The sequence below is a fragment of the Dicentrarchus labrax genome, unplaced genomic scaffold (genome assembly GCF_905237075.1).
Source record: "Dicentrarchus labrax unplaced genomic scaffold, dlabrax2021, whole genome shotgun sequence".
Classification (NCBI taxonomy): domain Eukaryota; kingdom Metazoa; phylum Chordata; class Actinopteri; family Moronidae; genus Dicentrarchus; species Dicentrarchus labrax.
In genome coordinates this window covers 13,262,419-13,283,303 of record NW_026136723.1, presented here as the reverse complement: position 1 = coordinate 13,283,303, position 20,885 = coordinate 13,262,419, and the positions used below count along the sequence as shown (strand labels likewise).

General features: G+C 40.6%; 3 protein-coding genes and 1 long non-coding RNA gene across 6 annotated transcripts in view; 2 read left to right on the top strand and 2 right to left on the bottom strand.

The window, feature by feature from the left end:
- kcnh8 (potassium voltage-gated channel, subfamily H (eag-related), member 8) overlaps window positions 1-164 on the bottom strand; it is a 63,930-nt gene extending 63,766 nt beyond the window's left edge. Inside the window, exon 1 of the mRNA XM_051391642.1 lies at window positions 122-164. Within this exon, the coding sequence (XP_051247602.1) occupies window positions 122-128 (7 nt within the window). The 5' untranslated portion in view covers window positions 129-164. The remainder of the gene's footprint in view (window positions 1-121) is intronic.
- Window positions 165-1,433: 1,269 nt separating this feature from the next.
- On the top strand, window positions 1,434-17,442 carry satb1a (SATB homeobox 1a). 3 transcript variants are annotated; one of them, XM_051391650.1, is made up of 11 exons: window positions 1,434-2,107; window positions 2,390-2,619; window positions 2,831-3,007; window positions 3,095-3,221; window positions 4,605-4,728; window positions 6,092-6,203; window positions 6,609-7,144; window positions 9,481-9,678; window positions 10,850-11,005; window positions 13,121-13,324; window positions 14,457-17,442. In XM_051391650.1, the coding sequence occupies exons 2-11, from the start codon at window positions 2,403-2,405 to the stop codon at window positions 15,348-15,350; spliced, it is 2,745 nt and encodes a 914-aa protein (XP_051247610.1). In that variant the 5' UTR covers window positions 1,434-2,107; window positions 2,390-2,402; the 3' UTR covers window positions 15,351-17,442. The 3 variants fall into 3 exon arrangements, with proteins under 3 accessions (XP_051247610.1, XP_051247608.1, XP_051247611.1); XM_051391648.1 differs by having other exon boundaries at window positions 1,434-2,111; XM_051391651.1 differs by having other exon boundaries at window positions 1,434-2,119.
- Window positions 15,103-20,606, bottom strand: LOC127358504 (uncharacterized). The gene is made up of 3 exons (XR_007882438.1): window positions 20,426-20,606; window positions 19,538-19,610; window positions 15,103-15,219 (listed from the first exon to the last, which is right to left on the bottom strand). It is a non-coding gene; the product is annotated as an uncharacterized LOC127358504 (long non-coding RNA).
- The window catches only part of tbc1d5 (TBC1 domain family, member 5), a 20,405-nt gene continuing 19,637 nt past the window's right edge, over window positions 20,118-20,885 (top strand). The window contains exon 1 of the mRNA XM_051391646.1: window positions 20,118-20,232. The gene's annotated coding sequence lies outside the window, so the exon portion shown is untranslated. The remainder of the gene's footprint in view (window positions 20,233-20,885) is intronic.

Sequence of the window (20,885 nt, the reverse complement as noted above, 5' to 3'; positions counted from 1 at the left end):
TCTCTCTTTCTTACTCACACAGACACACAAAACACACACACACACACACACACACACACACACACACACCAACACACACATATACACACACACACACACACACACACACACACACACACACCTGCCATCCTTTGCCTTGCCTTCTTTGTGATACCTTCACAGGATTACAGCTCCACTGGTGAAGTGCATCTCATCTGCAGTGGACAGCACTGGGAAGGGCTGCTGGTACTTCGCTGCAAGTTCAGGTTTCTGCAAACAGGACAGAAGACAAGCTGTTTCCTATGCTAAATGAGTCAGTCGTATCAAAACTTTGAGGTACAGTGATTAAAGTTTTTCCTTTTATGTCTTTTTTGAGCTTTGGGAGCTTTTGCTGGTCCTACTTTTAGATATTTTACAGTGTGATTTAGTGTGTAGTGTCAGAATTAAATGATTAGAGTCAAATGATCGTTTTGAGGATTATTTATAGCTTTATCCTGATAGTGTTTAAAGAACTACCCTGCTGTGTAATTCAAGCAGAGTATTTATATATTGTTATATATATAGGCCTATACTAATGTATATATAAATAATAAATAAAGTATATTATACTATAGTATAGTATAGTATAGTATAGTATAGTAAAAACCACTGCAACCTATAGCAAGGGCTGCTGTACTAACTTACTATACTATACCATACACTGTAGTTTAATTATCATTGTACACTATACTATTACAGTATAGTATAGCATAGTATCATATAGTATATATAACATACAAGTATTCATATAGCCTATAGTGTATACTATTGTATACCATAGTGTAGTGTAGTATAAGTATAGTACTGTATACCATACCCTAGAGCTGCTGTACTTATACAATATACTGTACTATATACTACACTATAGGCTATGCCAGTGCATCTCAACTTGGGGTCCGGGGACCCCCTGGGATTGATGGGAAGTCAAGTGATTGGGGGTCCTTGACACCGAAAAGGTTAAGAACTACTGGCCTATATCATACTATACATTTCCGCAATTGTAGTAGGATAGAGAGCACATTATTGGCTGCATGGAGTAAACACCGCGATTATCCACATATAAAACATGAGCCACAGAAAATCTTGTGACAATAAAACATCAACGTTCAAAAGTTAATATCAGTCAGCCTCTTCCACCTCGTCCTGCTCCACTTTGTTACCATGGAGAACTCCAGTACCCTAAAGACAATAATAAGTGCGTGCACAGCATGCGGCAGAAAATAATAAATAGATTTATGCGCAATTGTCACATTTAATACATTTACGGAGCGCGCTAGTGAATTCATTATTACACCATATGCTAATGCAGCTGGGTCCGCGTATTTATGAGACTGTGTGTGGGGGTGTGAGTCTCTCTCTCTCTCTCTCTCTCTCTCTCTCTCTCTCTATCTCTCTCGCTCCGTGCGCATAGGGCTTTGAAGTGTAACCAACTGCTGTCCCGGAGTCAGTGCTGGAGCATAATATATGACAGGGAATGTACTCTAGGAGCTCCAAGCCGTGTATTGTTCTCTCCTGAGCTAGATCCCCAGTAGCAGCATACCCCGGTGCTCTGGATGGGAGGTCGCTCTTAACTTGCGCTAAGGCCAGTTTATTATCACACCGGAAAGCGAAGCGCGGTCGGAGATCAAGGAGGGACAAGGGGCAAAACTACTTAGACTTAGATCATGTCGATGTTAAACAGACGATTCGTGTGAGTAAAAAGGACGCGTGCCGACAGCCAAGCGAGGTGGGTCTGTTACCCAACTGGAGATTAATGGAAGCGGGGATAACATATGGATACAGTCTATGTCTACAGGAACGGGCTGTTGATGTATGATGGCAGGTCGGGCATGCACGCTGTGCCGACTGAAACAGACTGCTTTCGCCCCGATCAAACTTCAGCGGAATCAGACGTGGGACGATTAGCGCGCATTTAGGAGCTGATAATGAACTGAATTACTGTCGCTTGCAGCGGCGCGCCTGGAGATGTCAGCAGGTTTATTATGGGAAACTGCGCTGTAGCATTCACTGGATTTAAAGGGTTATCCAAATAGCTTCATCTGGGTGAAGGTCATCCCCTAATACTGATCCGGATATCCTTCACTTCTGAGTGTGTATGTGTGTACGTGTGTGTCAAACATTGCGCTTTCTCATTTTCTTGTTAGACACAAAACTGTAAATAACTGAAACAGCTTTCTTTCACAATCTCTAGACACAAACATATATTAAACACTATGCTTGTCATTGTAAACGTTAGTTTAAATATATGTAATATCTTTATGTAAAAAGGGTCAGCATAAACTCTCTGATGACCACAGATATAGATAATGAGTCAATTTCATTTGTTTACCTCCTACAGTCTTTCTTTAACGTGCCTGTGTCTCTGTATCAGTGTGAGACCACAGATGGACGCCCTGTGTAATGGAGCCAAGAAACCTGAGGGCAGTGATCTCGTTGTAGACCCCAGGCCCCCTCCTGCCAAGCTGGCTCGACTAGAACAAAACGGAGCGGGACCTTCGGCTCAGGAGAGGAGCAGGCAGGGGAGTCCTGTGGCCAAAAACCCCTGCCTGGTCCAGAAACCCACCACAGTGAAGCCACAGAGCAAGAGCTGGCACAGCAGAGGTACATGGACTGTTATGAAGAAGGGTTCAGAGAAGAGATGCAAAAGAGGAGCTCAGTGGGTTTTTAGTTGCACGGGATTGGGAGTAAGATAACAGCCTTACAAATGATACATTTGGTGGAAGAATTCCCCTTGTGTCATATTTATGTGGGCCCTATGCATTGCAGTCTCCAATTTAATGCTGTATGACATAATTTGTGTCCATCACCGCAGGGAGCCTTCTGCCGGTGTTCTGCGTGGTGGAGCACAAGGAAAGTCCTCTGGAAAGAGAGAGGAGAGAAGAACATGCAGAGTTTGTGTTGGTCAAGAGAGATCTGCTGTTTAACCAGCTGATAGAGATGGCCCTGCTGACACTGGGCTACTCACACAGCTCTGCTGCACAGGCAAAAGGTACATAAAGACTTGCACACAGAGGAAAGGACACAAAAAAAGTATTTTTCTTACAGTTTTCTAACTCACTTTTCTGTGTATTTTCAGGCCTGATCCAGGTGGGCCGGTGGAACCCGGTGCCTCTATCCTGTGTAACCGATGCTCCGGACGCCACAGTGGCTGATATGCTGCAGGATGTTCACCATGTTATCACCCTTAAAATACAGCTGCATAGGTAGGTAGTCTGCACTTACGGTCAGGCTCTATTCCTTGTCCTGTCTGTATGGAGTTACACAGACTCTGAATGTGAGTGTGATCGCCTGTGTTCCCTGTAATGGAGTCAAGACCGGGTTGACTGTTTCCCAGCCTTTCTCCCACTCCATGCTGGAAAGACTCCAGTCACCCACCATCCCTAATTTGTATAAAGAAAACAAAATAACCAAAGGGCATGGACCAAATCAGAGCCATACAAAATTTATTTTGGTGTCTCCAGCAGAGAATGCTGAAATTCTTTTCGATTTTAATTCCATTAGATTAAATTTAATGAGTGGCTTTATTTGCTTGTTTGCGATGAATATTAATGCGCATTTTAATAGTGGAGGACATTAAAAGTTATTTCCTGTAACATTTTTTAACAATGAATGTCCCTTCCATTGTTTTGACAGTTACTTTTTGACCACTGTGCCACATATTGGGTCTTAGGTCAGATCCGTTATGAGAGTTAGGACATTGTAGCATATTTATTATACAAATATAGAGAAGCAGAAGAAGTACAGGGAAGTTAATATAGGTCTTTTCCACAGCAGACATTTTGTCACGCTTGTCATAGAAATACACAGGTGTTACTCATAACATTAACGATGGCTAACAATTGAAGCCGCTAAATGGAATTCAGACATCATTAATTTTATTATTAACACCTGTGACTGTGCTTGTCCTGCTGTGCCATGACAAAATGTATTCCTTCAATATAAAGAAGGACCTCATCTCTGTTTTCACTGTGCTCACATGACTTTGTTTAATTCATTAGTTTATAAAGTGCTTTATTTTCCTCCCACAGTCCAGACTTTCATCCATACCTTTGAAAGAGTGTGTTTGTTAGCCTGGAAACATACTTGTTATCTTGCCTACCTATCACCCAGTGCATGCTATGAGAAGCTGTATCTTATTTTTAAAGGTTCACTCCACTGATTTTACAAATTAAGTTCTGTTTACTCATCACAAAGTATGAGTATTAATAAAAGCCTGAAGTATTAATATAAGAAGTATTAATATAAGCCAGTGTAAACAGTTGTATGAGGTGTCCTGATGGCCCTTCGCTGCATGTCATGCTGCTCCCTCTCCCCCCGTTTTCCTGTCACTCTTCAGTTGCCACTATTGATTAAAGGCACAAAAAAATTAGAAAATAACCTTAATGATGTCATTAGGGTCTAATGAAAGACGCTATTACATTACATCCAACATTTTTTGGAGCTTAAATCATAGTGGGGACTAAAAGTCAGGTTTATTGATTGTGAGTTCCCCATGGAAGTGCAGTACTAAATCACCGGTCTTCCCCTTTAAGTGTAATCTATCCTAATGCTGCAAGTCAAGTGTTTTTAATTTGCTCTTTGTCTAGCTGTCCAAAATTGGAGGATTTGCCAGCCGAGCAGTGGAGTCACTCCACAGTGAGAAACGCTCTGAAGGAGCTCCTCAAGGACATGAACCAGAGCACCCTAGCCAAGGAGTGCCCACTGTCCCAGGTACACACACACACACACACACACACACACACACACACACACACACACACACACACACACACACACACACTCACATACACATACACATACAAAGAGCATCTGCAAAAGAGGGAAAGGAAGACAAGTTTGGCAAGTTCAAAGTGCCTGTAATGCCTTTGCCCTTCTATGTCCTGCGAGCGTGTGTGTGTGTATATGTGTGCGTGTTTGTGCCCATTTTGACACATGAGGCAGGATAAGCGTGAGGTCCAATAGTTCGACAGGAAGTCCAGATGTAGAGGTAGATAAGGTGTTGGGGCAAAGCGCGAAAGAGAAACAGATAAAAAGAGATGGCTATCTCTTAAAAAGCCCCACTGCCTGGGCTGCTGCTTATCTTGATTCTTTCCACTGCCAACCTGTCTGCCTGTCACTCTGTCTGTCTGTCAGCTTCACCCACCATCTTACTCTCGCTTACTCTATCTGTCCATCTCTCTCTCGCTGTTTTGCTTTTTCTGCACTTTTGACTGATTCAGCAGAGCACATCCGAATCTGGTTTTAAGATCTTCTTCAATTCTGGTGTGTTTAATTAAGCAAATACAGACACAACTGCAGAAATAATTTTACATTAATGATGCAGTATTTGGGGTAAGGCCTCTTGATGAATATTCATAATTATCAACTTAGTCTATTTGTTATTTTGCCGGAGGGTGCGTAGGACATCTACAGTTTGATAAAGAGAAATTGCTCACTATCTCTGCAGATCTGATACAAGCCAATCCTCCCTCCCCCTTCTTTCCTTCCCCACCTCTCTCCCTCTCCCTCTCTCTCTCTCTCTCTCTCTCTCTCTCTCTCTCTCTCTCTCTCTCTCTCTCTCTATCTATCTCTCTTTCTCTCTCTCCTATCACTCCCTTTACCCCCTCTCTTGTTTGCGAGAAGCAGATTAAAATAAATATGAGAAGATGAAAGGTGTAATCAGATGTAAAGATTGCAGAAGAGGACGGTCTTCTGGGAAAAACTGTGTGTGTGTGTGTGTGTGTGTGTGTGTGTGTGTGTGTGTGTGTGTGTGTGTGTGTGTGTGTGTTTTTTGCATGAGTGTGAGTGAGACAGACAGACAGAGGCATAGTCTCTGATGACCTCTAGTGTTTTGTTTGATTACACACACACATGCACGCACACATACATGTTTGCATACACATAGGCACACACAGAGCTCACACACTGACACACTCATCTGTCTTTATTATCCTATTTACCTGGGGGTCTTTTTAATAACACAGATCTGAGTTCATTAATATCAGATGTGTGAACAGCTGAGACACCCAGGACGCCCATAGCAGGAGCTTGAAAAATGTAATGAATTTCTATTGTCTTTTCCCCTCTGTTTCAGAGTATGATATCATCTATTGTAAATAGCACTTACTATGCAAATGTCTCAGCTGCCAAGTGTCACGAGTTTGGTCGATGGTACAAGCACTTCAAGAAGACCAAATGCTTCAAGGGTGAGGGGTTTCAATCAAGCTTGCAAACATTAAGTGTGCCTGATAAGTCTTACAGCACGTTCTAAATCCATTCTACATACTAATTTTATATTGTATGCTACTTACGTGCAACATCAGTCAAACTACGACTTTGAAATGTTGATTAAATGTCGATTAAACTTTTGTTAAAGTGTAATACTTCCTATTTCTAAGATGTTTCTGTGGGTATCTCAATACAAGTAACAATTTGCTTAAAATTAGTTCTTAGAATGCATGCTGTCTGGTTATAATTTATTTTGTCCAGTGTGATCACACCACATACTCAAAAAACCTGCTTGGAATTAGTATCTAGTAAAGATTTGGAACACACTATTAGTATTTTGTGTGTTAATAATTGTACATCTGTCTTTCCGTTTCCTGCACTAGAGATTGACAGCTTCTCTGACCAGTCCACACATATCACCCTCAGCCAGCAGCCAATCACAAGCAGCCCAGCTGACCAGAGCTCCACACTTATTTTTTCTCGTGGAGAAGTAGCCAACATATGTGGTCGTTCCCCTCTCGGCCTGCGCCCCCACGGGTTGGTAAGCCAACCTCTCAGTTCCCAAATGGTCAACCAGCAGCTGGTGATGGCCCAGTTTCTCAACCAGCAGTATGCTGTTAGCCGTATGCTGGCTGGCCAGGGTCTCTCACCATCCCCACAGCAGTATCTCAACCATCCCCCCGTAGGAAGGGCTCCTACCAAGGTCTTCTCTAAACCCCCTGATACCCAAGCCCCGCAGCAGGCACACTGTGGCCCAGGGGGAGGACCTGCGGCTGGGCCCCAAAACCAGCCGTTGGTTGTGTCTTCTGTGGGGCCAACAGACGTGCCAAGTGACATCTACCACTGTGTGAGGGAGGAACTGAAGAGAGCAGGCATCTCCCAAGCCATCTTTGCCCGGGTGGCATTTAACCGGACCCAGGTATGGAACACATTAATCACAGTGACTGTGATCTGAATGGTGTTGAAAGAGGTTTGCTGGCAGTTATATTTTGGAAGTGTTTTCTGGTGTTGCAGTTGTAGGTATGTGTGTTCTGTGAATACGTGTGTTTGATGGTTGGCACATTGGCATGGCCTTTGCCGCAGTGCCCCCTCCCCCCATGTATGTGTGTCTGTGTGTGTGTGTGTGTGTGTGTGTGTGTGTGTGTGTGTGTGTGTGTGTGTGTGTGTGTGTGTGTGTGTGTGTGTTTGTGCCAGCTCTCTGCAGCACAAAGCTGGTGCCAGCACTGAAGCAGCTGCTGGGCCAACTAATCACAACCCCTTGGAGAAATGCTGTCTCCCTCTCTGCCTCTTTCTCTATCTTACTGTCCCTCCATCTTGCCACCTTTCACTCTGGCAGCCCTTCTATTCGTATAATCTCTACCTCTGATTGTCAATCCATCTTTTTTTTAATCTTTCCCCTTTTCCTTCTGTTAGTCTCCCTCATTTTCCATCCATATCATCCTCTGCCATCGCCTCTAACACTAAAATGCCACATTATCTGTGTCCATCATCTTACATTCACCACCACACCCACAGAAATGGGGCTCAGAGGACAGGCTAAGCCTATTGTTATTATTATTATTACCATCATTATCATTTTCATCACAATAAGCAGAGCAAGTTATTATCCACCCCCATGTTTCCCCATTGCCAAGTCCAAGGTGCCTCAGTGCCAGCCATATAAGGTGGGCATAATGCCAAGATGCCATATAGACGGGAGGGGAGCATTTGTCATTTGGCGATTCCTGTAAAGCCTCCATCTACTTGGAAGATGGGTTGCTTGGTGGATCCAAGGATGATCCATGATTTGAATAAGTAGCCTGTTTCCTCTCTCTCCATTTCCATGCCAGTGTGAAATCTGATTTCTTTTCAGGAAGAAAGCCTTACAATCTGCATGTGATATTTGAAGGCTTTCCTGCATACACATATACACCCAGAATAATGCGAGCCACTATAGTGTGCTCAGCACTGACTGGGAACTGGCTCTGTATCACCTATAGCTGTGATACACTAAACCACAGGACAGCGACTTGGTGCCTCTATGAATGAGATCCAGAGTTGGATATGGAGCTTTTGCAAAATTCCTTCAGGGATCTGAGAAACTTTACATAAAGATAATGGAAATCTATAATCTTTAATATTAGATCTATCATGTTATCCCCTGTATGTGTGATGTTTAGGTGTCAACACACACTTTGAAAGGAGTCAGCATTTGAAAGATTGTCTGGGGTTTTGAAGACTGAACTGTTCTATATGCCTACATATTGATTGTAAGATACATTTAAAATCTATGGAAAGAAATTGGTATCATCAGTGCACTTAGCTTTAAATGTTATCTTTCTTCTTTTTTCTTGAACATCATACAACTTGTCTGCTTCCAAAAAATGTTGCAGTTAAAAGCAATAGTCTATTTCATGGCAGGGCTCAGTGGCTTCCACTCTAGCCATTTCCCCGTTTCCAGTCTATATGCTAAGCTAAGCTTAAATCTGCTGCCTGTTTATATTTAATGGAGTAATAAGAGTGGTATTGATAATTTTACCTGACTTTCATACATACATAGAATTTATAGAAAAAGAACATAAGGCATCTATTGAAGTTTGGCCGTAGCAGAGCATTAGCCAGAACAATTAGCAAGGCTAGGTAGACCTTGTTGTTATAGCAAGGCTATATGAGTTCAAATCAGGCAAATCAGGAGGAGTTTTTGTGTATGCTTTCTTACCATCTCCAAGTATTATTTATATATTGATATAACTGAGGAGTTATCTTGCATGCTAGCTAAGATTGGTTCATGTGATAATACTGGTATGAGTCGATATTGCACGACATGACAAGTTGTGTGCAATATTCAGAAGCATATGTGGAGATTTTTATTCACACTGCCTCCCATCTGTTATACCATTCATAGTTAATCATTTCCACAAATGATGTATGTCCTGCAGAAGCATTCCTATCAAAAAATAGTAAAAGTTTGGATGACAGGCGATTTATTTTGTTTTAATATTAACAGTTCTGGGCAACTCGTATATATGCAGACAAAGCAGCAAAAATAAAACAACCAAAGAGGGCAAATGGGCTGTGGCTTGTGCAACCTTAGAGTGACCTTGTGCATGTCAATATTGCCAATATGTGTGAATTAATTTGACATTTCATGCATGTTTTATTGCGTATTGCTTGCTTCTACTAATCAATGAGTATTGATTGGTGTGTGTGTGTGTGTGTGTGTGTGTGTGTGTGTGTGTGTGTGTGTGTGTGTGTGTGTGTGTGTGCCTTTACCAGGGACTGCTGTCAGAGATTCTGCGTAAGGAGGAGGACCCTATACACGCCTCCCAGTCTTTGCTGGTCAACCTCCGGGCCATGTACAGCTTCCTGCAGCTCCCCGAAGCGGAGAGGGAGCGCATCTACCAGGAGGAGAAAGACAGAAGCCTGACAGGATTCAGCCCCAGCTGCAATAACACGCCACCAAGACCCACACAGGTCAGCCAGCAGACAAAGAGAGGAAGAACGCTATAAAATAAAAAATCAGTGTCACAAAGCTGCCGTTAAATGTTTAACTATGTGTTTGATCATAAAGAGCACTGGAATATTAAAATGGGAGAACTGAATTTTTAATATAGTACTTAAACCACTCTTTATACCGTACCTAAGCAAAAGTAAAATTTAGCAGATTTTAGATCTTTGACATATATTACATGAATAGAGAGAGAACACAAATCAAACTAGGTCAGTTTAAATGTAAAGGACAAAATGAACAACAAGACATAAATCATCATATTAGGAAGTTGTTGTGAAGTTGTGAAGCTTACTGACCCCTTTGACACCTTTCCTTTAACAGCACAGGCATCAGGGTAACATTCATGTTCAACCTCTACCAATGGATTGCCAAGAAATTCGGTATAGACATTTAGGTATTTGTGATACATTTGGTAATCCCTTACCTTAGCTGTTAATGCCATCATCAGGTCAAAATTGTAATTTTACCAAATACCTATAAAAGTAATGACATTATTCATGTCAGCGCAGTATGTTGTGTTTATTGATTTAGTATGTTCATTGTTAGTATGCTTACATGCTAAACCAAGATGGCAAACATGATTAACATTATACGTGCTAAACATCAGCATGTGAACCCTCTCCTTTTTTTAAACAAGCAAATCAAAAAATCTGGCTGACACTACCAGCTTCCTCTAGTCATGTCTTTAGTGAGTCCTCCCTAATAGTTTCTCCCCCCCCCCACACACACACATTTCTCCCAATCTGGTATGGCCAGCTCCCTGTGCACTATGCTGCTGACTCCCTCTGTTGCCCTGGAGCTGGGGAGGTTACAGACAGCTACATGTTTCCTCTAATGTAGCCTACATGGAGTTGCTTCTCCTGCCGGGGAGCAGCTTCATTACAAGGGAGTATTCACCACCAGACTACACCCCTCTTTGTATAGGTGCTCCTAGGGCTGCATAAAGGACATGATCCCTTACCAGCTTCCCATTTCTCAATACTTGAAAATGTGTTTGCCAGAGCACCTGATCAAGCCAAAATTGCTCTTGACTGTATTGGATTAATTTCACTTTGCTGCAAATGGCCCATTACTTAGTTGCTTACTGTAGCTCACATTTAAACCCAGTTTTGTTGTCTGTCTGTCTCTTTTTAGGCTAGACTGTCCCCAGTTACAAGTGACAGAGGGTTGAGGACAGACAGTTGTGTTCTCAATGTGAGCGCTTCTATCTACGAGGAGATTCAGCATGAGATGAAGAGAGCCAAGGTGTCTCAGGCTCTGTTTGCAAAGGTGGCCGCCTCCAAGAGTCAGGTACCTGCTTGCTTACCGATGCGAATGTGATGAAGATGTCCAATCTTAAACACACACATATTGCTCCCAATCGTTTCTAATGCTTAATTGTTCAAATTTAGCTTCCCTGATGAATCCATCTCCTCAGTTAAAGCAGGGGTGGCTAGTGTGTGCGTGGAGGGAAGCCCAGATAATCAACCAGCAGCTGTACTCTGCAGAGGACTATCATCAGTGCATCAGACTGCTATTGTGTCCTAAATTATCACTTTAATAGTCACCATACAAAATCACACACATACGCACCACGTATTTGTGCACATAGACATACTGTACAAGCACACCCATGTACATGCAATTTCTCAAATACACACGGGCAAACAAATGCACTAATACACGCGTACACACACAGGCATGATTTGAGTGTTTATTGTTCTCATTTTTATGGCGGCCCCATAAGCTTGTTATTGCCTTTTGTTTTGAGGATAATTTCCCTTCATGGAATGGGGGGATTTTAGCTGTCTCATTTTCTCTTCCTCTCGTGCATGTCTCCAATTTTCACTTTTCTTTCTTTCTTTCTTTTTTCCTTTCTTTCTCCCTTCTCTCTACTCATCTACTCATCGTAAAGATGTTTGGAGGTCATTCAGCGGTCATGCCAGTACAGACAGGTGGTCCAAAACCCCTGAGGTTCTTTTTCTATCTCTTCGTTGGCCTCTCTTTTTACTTTACTTTCTCTATGTTCTCTTTACCTCTCTCTTTCTCTCTCTCTCTGTATTACCCGGCTGTTTGGCAGGCAAAACCACGCTGGATCTCTCTGTTCTATCTGCACTGTGCATCTGGATGGCATTGTGTGCTAGACTTGGGCTACAGCCAGGTGTATGTGTGCGTGTGTGTGTGTGTGTGTGTGTGTGTGTGTGTGTGTGTGTGTGTGTGTGTGTGTGTGTGTGTGAATCTGTGTGTGCGCACCAGCGTTGCTTGCAAACGTAATCATGCTCCAGTTCATGGATCTGAAACTAGCTTGGCTTTGCCCGCCTCAATCTGCCACTCACAAGTTTCCTCCCTTGTGATGCAGAAAAAGATTCTAGCTAATGAGAAAATCTCTCCATCATCTTTTGGCTTTGCCATTAGATGATCTTCAAACCTGATACTTTATTTCTTAGCTTTGTATATTGAGAGCAAACAATAAATAGACTAAAAGTTTTACGACATGAACCTTTTTTGGATGAATTTGAAAAGTAAATTATTGTGAATTTATAGTGTATAGAGCTTTGTAGTCTTTGCCACTTATATGTTATTAAATTCTAATTAGTACAAAATAAATAGGAGTGTGGGTGTATGCAGGGTGACATGAATTAAATCCCATTGTATAAATTTACATGGTGTTGCTATGGCAATTTTAATGTCCCAGCAGCAGAAGTTCACACTATAGAATAGATCGAATTATTGGATTTTGCTAATATGCTGCTAAAATATGCTCAAGAAAGAGTAATTAACTGGCTTTGTCTTCGCACTGAAGTAGCAGCAAAACATGCATGCAGACACATAAACATAAAAATAAAAAATGCATCCTTTCTTAAGTAGACAGAAAGACCTCAAGATATTGATACTCTGAAATATATTAGGAATAGCTTGTTGATGTAGAAATATCTTCTAATTAATTAACTAATTAACAGAATGACTGACGTAATTAGCATTCCTAATGAATATGTTTTTATTATATCGTGGCAATTATGGCAGGACATTAGGCAGCTCAACATTTTTGTTATAACTTTATAGTTAATCACACAAGAGATATTTTTCTCTTTACTTCCTCTTGCTCTGCTGAGTTGTCACCTCAGGTCAGATCTTCACCACAGGAGCTTGCTGGGTGTCAGGGTCATGTTTAAGGACACGCCAGAAGTATTAATGTGTGCTGACATTGTGACCTCTGAGTGAAAGAAAGGTAATTTAATGATCACAGAGCATCTTTGTGTGCTCACAGTAGGTTAGCTAGTCAGCCCCTTGAATGTTCTTCAGGATAATACACACTTATATCTGCTTATAAATACATCATAGCGTATTATAAACCATTTATTAAATATTTATATACTGCTTATAAATGCTAAACAGGGGGACCTAATGTGTTACCTCCTCCTGCAGGGCTGGCTGTGTGAGCTGTTGCGCTGGAAGGAGGATCCCACCCCAGAGAACCGGACCCTGTGGGAGAATCTGTGCATGATCCGCCGGTTCCTCAGCCTGTCCCAGACTGAACGAGATGCCATCTATGAACAGGAGAGCAGCAACACGACGGCACAGCAGCACTGCACTGACAGGCTTACATTGATCAGCAATGACAATACACTGGTGAGACCACAACAGCAAGATAAACACAATATCTTTACACACAGACTGCTGTTCCACACAGCTAGATATAGAAACATTGTAAACAACACATTTTACTGGAGAGGTCCTTAGAACTAGAGCTTGAGGAGACCTGGCTTTAATTTTTGAAAAACACTTAATATATTTAAGTTATATATTAAAAGTTTATAATACATCTTATAAATTTTGAATTAAAATAAAATACATTACATTTAATGGCAATAGATCTCTAGAGTGTGCAATGGAAAAGCACCACCGTAATGACAGCTAAATGCCAAAAATGTCAGAAGAAAAGATGATTACCACATTAAGCAATGATCCGTGAGACTGATTAGTTATTTTTCTTTCACTTCCATAGCTCGTGCATGAATAGATGGCTTGATTATAGCACAGACTCACAGTTAACATGTCAAAAAATGGCTGTGTATCCCCCGGTTTGTGAAAGTACAGTAAACTACGTGAAATATATTGTGTTAATAGCAAGACAAGAAGACTTCACATGTACTTCGATGGTTGAATTGCAGGCCACCTCACGTGTGAAACCTCAGCAGATCCAGTTCACACAACTGAGGTCAAATGAAGGACAGAACTGCTGCTAATTTCTGCATTCAGATTATTTAGAGCTCCCATGAGAAACAAGTGAGAAGTAAAAACATAACTAACAAATACAGAAAGCAAAGCGGGTTCAGAGTCTGTTGTAAAATGGGAGCCATTCTAATCTCAGTGATTCAGTGTTTGTAATTTGGAGATGGAAAATTTGATGCCAGTTCTCTTTAATATACTGTAGGTGTCTAAAATGAACGTAGTGACTATATTTCATTAAGCAGTGAAGTAAATTTTCATATAGCCACTACTTTTTAAATAGAATCTGCAATAAAATATGCAAACAAAGAAGCAGAAATTGTTCCTTATTAGTAACACTTATCACTTCAAATCATACAAATATATTTCTGTCTGGCTGATTTCACATCATCTACCATTAAAATCCATTTGAAACCATTAAAAATCCACATTAACACAATGGAAACTAGTTGGCGTTAAAAATATAAAATCCAAAAGACTAAGTGCGTATTTTTACCATAATTGCTTCTAATTTCGCTTTTTCTCTTGTCAGTACCAACGCAACTCTCCGCTGCCACAGCAACACCATCTTCAACCCCATCAACCCCTGCAGCCCGAGGCAGGGCCTCACCTGTCTCCACGGCAACCATGTGCTGCATCACCGGCCGAATCTGAGGCTGGGGGTAACTGGGGCCACATGAGAGTACGTCTGCTGGGCAGAGGCAGCAGTAATGGTGACAGAGGGGACAGTAAGGACTGGGTTGAGGGGGGACGAGGAGAGAGGAGCAGTTTGGGAGGGGACTGGGGGTGTTGTGGTAGGGTGAGGGACAAGGATACAGAGAGCAAGGAGCAGGTGAGGGATGGAAATGTGGGTGAGGAAGGGATTAATGAGGTCATTGGAGACAGCAAAGAGGGCAGGGTTAAGGAGAAGCTTGCTATGAATTGGCCCGGCGTGAGGGATGAGGACCGAGGTAGGGCTGGGGTTTCTTTAGAGGCAGATAACGAGGTCCAAGGTGGAGTTGGGGTCCAAAGCGAGGAGTTAAGAGTGTCCCATGAAGCACTGGGAATCCTGCAGAGCTTCATTCGGGATGTGGGCCTCAACCCAGACGAGGAAGCGGTCCACACCCTGTCGGCTCAGCTGGGCCTGCCCAAACACACCATCCGAAGATTCTTCAACAGCCAAGACGACAACCAGCATCAGCACAACAGCCAGAGCCCAAAACACAGCCGATACAAACAGCATGGCTGCGCAGAGCCAAACCTCTCCCAGACAGACATAACTGTGGAGGAACAGGAGGAGGATGGTGTTGGAAAGACTGAAACAGAAGAACATGAGGAGAAGCAAACAGGAAATGAAGCATGTAAGATAACTGTTTTGAAAGAATCTGATGCTGGCACTCAAACCATTCTCCTTATGAAGGAGGAGCATGAGCATGAGAACATCTAACCCAAATACATGGGTGTGTGTCCTTAAATGCTGTGAAAAGACTAAAAGCTGACTTACTGTACATGTTTATACCACAACTTATAAGGACGCGGGTGTTCAAAACCAGACACACCTACATCATACTTAGAAAGCTGTGCTGTGATTTGAGGATTCCTTCTCGACTTGAGGCTGAGAATAACTGTGGCTATATGTGAAGATAATGTTATAACACATTGTTTCTGTGTCAGTGTATATGTCTGGATGAATGGGACCCCAATACAAAGAACCTCAGATTACATATCACTGATTAAAAAAAAGTGTAATTGTAGTTGGTTGACTTATCAAAAGTTCAAGAAATGTTCACGCCAGAAATGCCTTGTGGAAAGTGGCACTGCCAAACAGTTTTTTTTAATGATCAATATCTCCATTGTTTTTGTTTTTACTCTGTTTTGGATCAGTCATTTATAAGTTCCTACTGTTATATCTTACGCTGTTCTTGTTCAGGTTTGTCTTTCACAATGTATTAAATATCAAGTTTCCTGATGCTGTTTAAAATAATATAATGAATATGCTGAATTTGTGAATAATACAAAATATTTGGAATTAACCCTTTCATAAATGACGGGGCACTGTCTGCATTTTTTACTGCAGTGCTTCATAAATCAATAGATAAAACATGGATCAACCAATCTGATCAATATGGGATATTTAAAGAGTCAATTTCTGTTCCTATTTCTCACCTTTATTGACAATGTTTTGTTGACATCTAAATCAGAGTTTACATATAGTATTTGATGCATGAATCTATAAATCTCCCAAAATAGCCACGTTTTGTTGAGTGTCATGTTTACACATCTTGTGGTTGTCATATCGTACTGTTTTATCATTGTACATACTGTAGCAGAGACAGACACAACAATGATGAAGCATTATAACGTGAACGTTCGCTCAGACACTCATTTTACAGTATGTTTACATGGGGCCTGCTGTATGGAGTGCACAATGTTTAATGTTTCTAAAGATGGCGGACTAGGAATATGACACTGAAGAGGTGCAGTCTGTATATGAAATGTTAAAATTAAAAGATGGCACTTTCATTTGTAAAAAAAATTAAGGCTAATTTATAGTTGTACTATATGTGCATTACTTCAATCTGTTGTGAGTCTCTGATCTTCTGTTTCTTTCATAACCAATCTGAGTGAGATTAATAAAAACCAGAAGCCTGGAGAGATAACTTTTAACTCTAAATTTTCTATCTAAAATTTCTGTTAATCTAACTTAAATGTTGATGATTTTGTTTGGCGGACATTTCACAGATCTCTTTCATTGCATACATTGATATTTAAATAGAAAGTGGAGACAAACAGTGAAATATGATGTTTCTCACCAGGAAACTCAGATTTAAAACCTCATGTGATTAAGTCTATGGGAACACACAGAGGCTAAAATAGCTGGGGGGGGCATCATGCTATTTCTGCTTTCTGACAAATAAACATATCTTTGTTTTCTTCCTAAGTAGCATAATATCATGACATTTACACTTTGAAGAGTATTTAGTTGGGATGTTTTAACAATATATAAAATTGGATTTGGGGACAATCTATGATATATGAGATATGAGCTAGAAAGACTCTTGGAAACAAGTAAATAAGAGATGAAGCTCATTTATCAGACTGCTATTTTAAGACAAGCAGAGGCCTGCTGTAAAAGAATCATTAAAGATTTAATCAATGGTTCTGATGTCCATTGTCTGTACCGCTGTTATAGAGTTAGTACTGATGATTTCCTCTTGTGACTATGTCGATGTTGGTGAATTGCTGTCATTGTTTCCAGCCATCAGACAATATTCTTCTGTGCTGTGTGTACCAGCCGATCGGTGTCTCTGCACAATCACATGCCCCTCAGTGCTGCCAGAGTTTTTCTATCTTGTGTCTCTTTTCTATTCTTCTTTTATTTTTATCTGTCTCAGCTGCTATTTCTATTCTGTCTCCCTCTCCACCCCCGACTCTCATCTGTGTCTTCCCGGGACTTTTTCGCGGTGCAACATTCAAGCCCCATTTGGTCAGAATAGCTTTATAGAGTAATTCAATAAAGCTATGCTCTTTTTTTGTCATCTGTTTCCATGGTGATACCTTAGTCAGGGCCAACAAAAGGCCATGAAAGCCTCATCATCAGTAATATTAGCTATAATAATGATGATAATGCTGGTCTTGAAATGCCAAGCCTGTGATGATGATGATGGTAATGGCCATGATGGTCATTATGACTGCTTTGTGTTAACCCCCCCCCCCCACACACACACACACTCATTAATGCTATATAATGTCACCAATTGTATATTAACATGGATGCCTGCCTTTTCTTATTATGACTGTCCTCCTACGTTGGTTTAGTTTGTTTTTCTGTCTTCTGTTTGGTCTGTGAGAAGCACTTTGGGATGAAGGTGTTTGATAAAAGCACTCTACAGATAAACTTGACTTGTCTGACCTCAGAAATTGCAGCAATTAAGTCTCCATAAAACTGTCTTAATTAACCCTCATGTTGTAGAGCCCCTTCAGTGTTCTTGCTTATTCAGGATGTGTTTTATTTCTCCTTGGTGGTGTGACCAACCACAAACTAGTACTCTACCAATACAGTACTTCGTTCTTTCCTTCTTTCTTTCTTTCTTTCTTTCTCCACAATCTCACCACCCATATATCTTGCTACTTTCAGATGCAAACAATGACCCTAAAAAGCCACAGATTGTGCACTGATAAAATTGTAATTGAAATTGCAATTTCCTGTGTGATTTGATCTCAGCATTCTAAAGTAGTTGGACATCTAATCATCTAAATAATCTCAAGAATTATTTTCCAAACCTGTCTAATGGGACTGACGTGTAACTAAGAAAGGGACAGTGCAAAAGACAAGTGTATGGCTGTGGTAAGCACAGTGATCATGCTCAAAGCCTACAACCTGGAAACTGATCTGAGTGATGTTTGTGGTCTATGAGTCTCTTTCTACATCGTCCAAGAGTGGAGCTATGAATAAGTCAAGCAATTATTAGAAGTATGCAATGCTTCAAATGCTGTATGTTAAATATAAATATTTGCCCAGAAGTAAGTTTCTAAAAAGTCACCCTGTTTAGGGTTTATAAATTGTAACTAATTACTCAATTAACTGTGAATATGTGATTTACTGTGGCTTTATGCTTTATAGATCAGTTATACCTATGAATATGTTTTTATTTATTTACAAATAATTTAATTTAAATTAAAAAAATCTTTTTAAAAAAACGTCATTATTACAAACATTTTAAGTCTCCTGTTGGAGGAAGATATACATCAGTTTCCACAACCTGGCAACCTTAAAGTTTCTCTAATTAATATATGACCTAAAAAGCATTAATGCGTGATTTATGCCATTTGCACCATAAACCAATTAATTTATTAACCCTGTTATAAAAAGTGGCCTACTTTGAATTTAAGTACAGCTTTATTTCACAAAAGCTAACTTTTCTCCCAACACAAACATGTGTTGACTTGATGGGTGTGAATGCTGGAAGTGTTCTTCTGTACACACAATTCTTTAGCATCGTTCTTCTAAATTCCTACCACATTTTTTATCATTGAAACTTCATTCAAACTCATTCATACTTTTCACAGGCCTACTTAATACTTAAAATATTCCACATTTTCGAAGACATTTTGTAGGGATTCATAATAATTATTGGGGCCAATAAAGTATTGGCTGATAATGGCAAATTTATATTATTATTAATTATTCTGCTAATTAATTTATAGCTGATAAATCATCAGTTGATAATAACAAAGTTATTATGCAAAATGTTTAATATGATATGTTCTATTAAGGCCAAAGTATATTTGTTAAGTTTTTTGACATTTGAAGAGAAACAGTTTTTTGTTGTGTTAACAAGTATAATGTCAGTTAGATTTGGTTACAACAGAGCTATGGGATATTAAATCATCCATCTTTGCTCACCACAACACAAACTTTGAAATGATCAGTTATCTTATCAATATCGGCCATTAGAAACAGGTAATTATTATGAAACATGCTGTGGTAGGCTATAGGGTAGGCCTATGGGATAGAGGACACACACGTGGTAGGAGTTTCGAATAGTAGTTTCGAGTCACTTTGGAATATATTTACAGACTTAATGTGATGTTTACATAGACAAAGTGACAGTGTTAAAATGTAGCACATACCTCAACCAGGGAGGGATGGAATTTCATGCAGCATGGGAGAGGCCTCCTACCACAGGTATTTATTTCCAGGGCACTGATGTGGGAATATCACAAACAGATTGTTATTTAAACACCTGTATTACTGAATTGAGCATTTGCTATTTTTCTATTAATTTATTCATAAAAAAGAACAGGAAAAAAGGGTGAAATATAGTATATTTTTCAAGTATATTTTTTGTTTACAAATCCACTGAAGAAAATTGGATGTTAGATTTGTGTATTAAAAAGGTTCCTACACAAACACTGTGAAATAATGTGTGAAATTACTCCCAGCCATAATTCATACACTTTCAGCTGCTTTTTCATACCAATTGAAGCCGGCAATTCAGTTTAGTGTCAGGATTTCAATAGATAATGCTAATTTTTCCCTCCATCTTTGTAACTTAATTTCATATACATGACAATTTTTTTTTATCATTCAAATTTAGCATGGTGGTTAATAACACCTTTTTTCGTTGGTGTGAGGAACTCATCATATCATCATATTTATCATTGCTTTACACTGACTTTAAGTATTCCACCTTTCATACATGACCAGCTCCTTGGTCACATGATCAGTCAGCTGGTCTTCAGCACATCCGCCTGACCCGCTACTGTTTACAAATCAGCAGACAGTCGGACACAGCAGAATGAGGAGTCCTGCGTGATCTGAACAGGTATCTGAGAGCCCACAGTGGGCTATGAATGACTTTGTAGCACTGCTTACACTTATACTAGTGTGTGAGTGTGTGTGTTTGTGTTAGGAGTTTGTCTCGTGGCTTGCAGCAGCTGTGTCGGAAGTGGGGACAGGCCCGTGTTTCAGCTCGGTTGCAACTTGCTAACAGCCAGGCTAACGTCACATTAGCTTACCTGCTTCCTGTCATCTGTAGTTAATGTTATATTCAGTCCTCGCTGACTAACACAGCGTGTCATTGTACGTGTATTTAGGACGTTTAGCCTTCATGTAGCATTGTTAGCCGACACGGGACACACGCTAGCTTAGCTGTTGTTTGGCGATTTGCTCTGCATCGATAATCCCGTTGGCTGTCATCACCCGTGGTGCATTCAAGACGGGCACTAGGTTCATGTAACCTCAAATTATACCCACATAAATAGTGCTGGCTATGAATTATGATGTCAGAAAGGGTAGAAAAACAGTTCCTCTTTATGACAAGTTTGCAAGCCTTCAACCTTTTCACCCGGGCTGGCCAACCTTTGCCTGACCGATTTAGTGATGGGCAGTGCAGAGGTCTGGTAACAGCTACCACCGCCTGTCTGTCTGTCTGTCTGTCTGTCTGCACGGTTTAATGCGGTTTCACACACCTCTCCA